The 4,435-nt window shown below is 41.4% G+C and overlaps 1 protein-coding gene across 1 annotated transcript; it reads right to left on the bottom strand.

Moving 5' to 3' along the window:
- Positions 1 to 384: 384 nt before the first annotated feature.
- On the bottom strand, positions 385 to 4,435 carry BRI1 (Leucine-rich receptor-like protein kinase family protein). Its single transcript, XM_086434884.1, has one exon. It carries the CDS (start codon positions 4,319 to 4,321, stop codon positions 701 to 703), a length of 3,621 nt encoding a protein of 1,206 aa, XP_086291010.1. The 5' UTR covers positions 4,322 to 4,435; the 3' UTR covers positions 385 to 700.

Below are 4,435 nucleotides of genomic sequence, written 5' to 3'. Positions count from 1 at the left end.
TCAAGTAATCATAATCGGAAACAACTACTGGAATTATTTGAAGGATTATCATAATCTTTGTAATGTAGAGAGATACTTTGAACAAACCCTTTGTAATGTTTGAAGAGTGTGTTTTAATCTTTAATTTGGGTGCCATAAATAATTTAAGAAATTGGTGGTATGATAACTAAAAATTGGGATGCCCTCCTTTAAAAGAAATTATTGTTGTTGAAATATCATCTCTCTCTCTGTCTCTCACACACACACACACAAAAAGGTTGAGATACCATATATATTTGATGCCAAAGAAAATAATAGAAAACTATGAAGGAAGAAACAAATCAGTTAACTCCAAAGATAGGGTCAAAAGAATCAAACACTCAGTCTCCATCTTGAGGCCACAGGTCCATGAAAATCCCTTTCTTAAGGATTTGATTTATCACATTTGAATCCAATCCACCATATCTCTAATTATGAACAAACAGAAACTTAAGTTAAAACAACCTTTTTTTAATGTATAAACAACAAGATCTGTAGCGTGGAAAGAGATATGATACATGCATTGATTTTGAGAGATACAAAGACAGGGTTTTTTTTTTTTACCATTAAACAGAATGAAAAATAAAAAAGGAAAAATGTTGGGACTTAGATAAAAATCATCACCTTCCTCAAAGAATCCTTTTTTTTTTTTTTTTTTTCTGAAAATCTTTGGTAGCTCCATCTACGGCTTGGTTACCTCGGAACCTTCTTTGATGCTCATCTCCACCATTTCCAATGCATCAAAACTCCCATCTTCGATACTGTTGGTGACCGACGAATCAAACCCAGATCCCGCTTGGATTTCCTTAAACATCGCCATTACTTGTATCATCGTAGGTCGCCGCCACGGTCGATCATCTAAACAAGCACAAGCGATCTTTAGATGTTGTAATAGTTCAATCTCCAAGTTAGGGTCCTCTTTCATGAGTACTGGGTCGAACACGTCGCTTATTCTCAGCTTCGCATGCTGCTTCACCCACCCCACTAAGTTATTGTCTCCGAAGTCAGCCGAGTCTATAGGCTGTTTGCCAGTGAGCAACTCGAGAAGCACTACACCATAGCTGTAGACGTCCCCTTTTGTGGAACAACGGAAGCTCTGGTAGTATTCGGGTGGGACATAACCTGGAGTCCCTGCGAGTGTGCTGACGCTAAGATGGGTATCCATGACACTCATCATCCTAGCCATTCCAAAATCTGAAACCCTAGCTTCCAAGTTCTCGTCGAGCAGAACATTGCTCGACTTCATGTCCCGGTGAATTATGTGGGGAATGCAGTTATGGTGGAGGAAAGCTAAGCCCCTTGCAGCTCCGATCGCAATTTTTCTCCTCGCTGTCCAATTCAACTTTATTCCCGCTCTCCTCCGATCGTGTAGAACGTCTTCTAAGCTCCCGAACTTCATGTATTCGTAGACCAACAATCGTTCTTCCCCAACTTTGCAGTAACCAAAGAGGGGGACAAGGTTCCGATGTTTGATTTTACCAATCGTTTCCATTTCAGCCGTGAATTCTCGGTCTCCTTGTCCACTAATGTGGATTAGTTTCTTCACAGCTACGATGCTCCCGTCCTTGAGTTGGGCTTTGTAGACATCCCCAAAGCCACCAGAACCAATGAGGCTGTCATTGTGGAAGTTATTGGTGGCTTCAAGGAGGTCAGCAAAGGTGAGCTTCCAAAGGGGCTTCTCAAAGGTCGAGAGGTTGATGCTCAGGGCTTCACGGGCCCCTGTTAGCTTCCAACCGCCATTTGTGGTACCTGAATGTGATCTGCTATCAATGTAGACATCTAATGTAGTATCCTTCTTCTTCTTCTTCTTCCTCTCGACATAGACAATCATCAAACCAAATATGCAAAAGAGGGCGACCAACAAACCCATAGCCACACTCCCAAAAATTGATGCTTGTCTCGGGCGAGACTTCTGATGTTGAGGGGATGATGAATTAGTACCCGGATCTCCACACAAAGGAAGAGGATACCCACAAAGGCCTGAATTGTTAGAATATCTGAAAGATGGGAAAGTTTCTAGCTGACCCGATGTAGGGATCAGTCCAGAGAGGTTGTTATTCGAAAGATCAATCTCAGAAAGTAGCGTAAGGCTAGCTAGAGAATTGGGTATTGACCCTTCGAGTTTATTGTGAGAGAGATCAAGAACCCCAACATTCTTCAAGTTTCCAAGGTCGGATGGGATGGGACCAGAAAGATTATTGTGGCCCAAATTCAGGATAGACAGATAGTACATGTCCCCGAGCTCCTTTGGAATACTACCCTCCAACATATTGTAAGACAGATCGATAAAAATCATCGATCCATTGTTTGCGAATGTGTATTGGGTGTTACCCATGTAGACTCTAGTGAAATTGCAGGAGCGCCTCGTGGGGACTCTGTTTAACTCATCCTGTCTTATTCCAGCAAATTCAAGCAGGTTTCCCGCTCCATGGCAACCAATACTCCCATCATTCTTCAGATACACATACCTCTTTCCAATAACCAACCCAACAGCAATTTTGCCAGATTGCTTCGAGAGTGTAGGAGGAATGGTCCCACTCAAAAAATTACTATTAAGATCGAGCCATATCAAGCTCCGACAGTCTCCAAGCTCGAGCGGGATACTACCAGTGAGGGTGTTGTTTCCAAGCTTGAGGATTGCAAGACTACTAAGCCGACCAATCCACGCTGGAATCTCGCCACTTAGTCGATTACTCGACAATGAGATCCAATTCAGATTAGTACAGTTGCTTAAACCAGAAGGAATTGATCCGGTCAATCTATTATTGTCTAGGATCAGATTTTCGAGTGTTTGGATGTACATGAGCTGTTCTGGAATCTCACCGTGGAGTTGATTCAACCACATTATCAGATCACGAAGCTTAGAAAGTGATCCCAAGCTCGAAGGAATCGTCCCACTGAGGTAATTGAAGCTGAGATCAAGCGAAACTAGCTGAGAACAGTTGCTTATAGCATCTGGAATAGTGCCCGTAAACAGATTGTTCTGAAGATACAGCTCTTTTAAGCTGGTTTTTATATCTTGACATAATCCGAACGGAATTGAACCAGAAATATTATTAGAACTCAGATCCAACAATTCCAAATTCGTAAGCTTTGACAAAGAATCCGGTAAACCACCCACAAAGTTATTAAAAGACAGAACCAATTTCTTCAAATTAGTCATCTTTAGAAGGATTTCAGTTGGAATTTCACCAGAAAAGTTGTTGTTCGAGAGATTAATAGATTCCAAAGCAGAACAAGAACCTAAATTATCAGGCACCATACCGTACAAGTGATTCAAAGAAAGATCGAGCTCCACTAGAGTCGAACAAAGATCGGCGAGTTGCAGAGGAATTTCTCCTTCAAGATCATTCGAAGAGAGAGAAAGATACATCAAACTTCCACTTGAAAAAGATGGAATTTTTCCTGAAAACTGATTATCGGAGAGATTCAAAAAGCTCAGATTTTGACATCCGATGAGTCCGTCGCCGATATCACCTGTAAATTTATTCACCGATATATCCAAATGTTGCAGCGATTCGCAATTGCCGAAGGACGTAATCTTCCCGGAGAAATTATTGGATGACAGATCGAGATGCTCCAAATTCGGGCAATTATGCACCGGAATAGTGCCGGAGATTTTGTTTCCCTCCAAATCCAAGAATTTCAGCTGAGAACAACCACCAGAAAGGATCCACGTAACGACATTTTGACCAGAAATCCGATTAAATGAGAGATCGAGAGACTGCAAATCTAACTGCAAACCACCAATATCCTTCTGTTCTACCGAAAAACTGAAAGAATTCCTGGAAAAGTTCAGAGATTTCAAGCTCTTACAAGAAGACAAGCTCGAAATCTCAGAAACCGAACCAGACAAACTGTTCCCAGCTATATCCAGCTCACTCAACACTTCACTACAGCGAGATCGTGAAACCGAGGAGAGATTTCCAGTAATATTTGCAAATTTCAGAGATAACTTCTCCAAGTATTCTAAACTCATCAGAAACGAAGAAACAAGATGAAAATCTAAGTTTAAAGGTAGCGAACTGAGATCTAGAGCTGAAACTTGTGATCCTTTACATGAAACTCCATTGAAGTAGCAAGGATCCTGGTTTGGCTGCCAGTTTTGAAGAACATTAGGATTCGGGAGTATATTTTTGAAGGAAAGTAACTGTTGAGCATCTTTGGAGACTCCATTGATGGCGGCTGGTGAAGCTTTTACTACAAAAAGAGAAACAGAGAAGACTGTGAAGAAGATGAAGAAGAAGAAGAAAAGATTATGGAACTCCATGGATTGAGCTTGGAACCGATACAGAGTTCTCATTTTTGGATTCTGAGGTGATTTTCTAGGGTTTCTGTTCCGCCATGAGAGAGATTTGGTTAATTTTTCGAAAAAAAGAGAGCGAGTGAAGCTGCAGAGAGAGAGAGAGAGAGAGAG

The sequence above is a fragment of the Akebia trifoliata genome, chromosome 3 (assembly GCF_017979445.1).
Source record: "Akebia trifoliata isolate Shusen 1 chromosome 3, ASM1797944v1, whole genome shotgun sequence".
NCBI lineage: Eukaryota > Viridiplantae > Streptophyta > Magnoliopsida > Ranunculales > Lardizabalaceae > Akebia > Akebia trifoliata.
Note: the sequence above shows the minus strand (reverse complement) of the source record. Positions and strands in the feature narration are given on the sequence as shown.

Excerpts from the sequence above, each read along its gene's own strand:
- BRI1 (XM_086434884.1), bottom strand. The coding sequence starts at position 4,321 with ATGAGAACTCTGTATCGGTTCCAAGCTCAATCCATGGAGTTCCATAAT.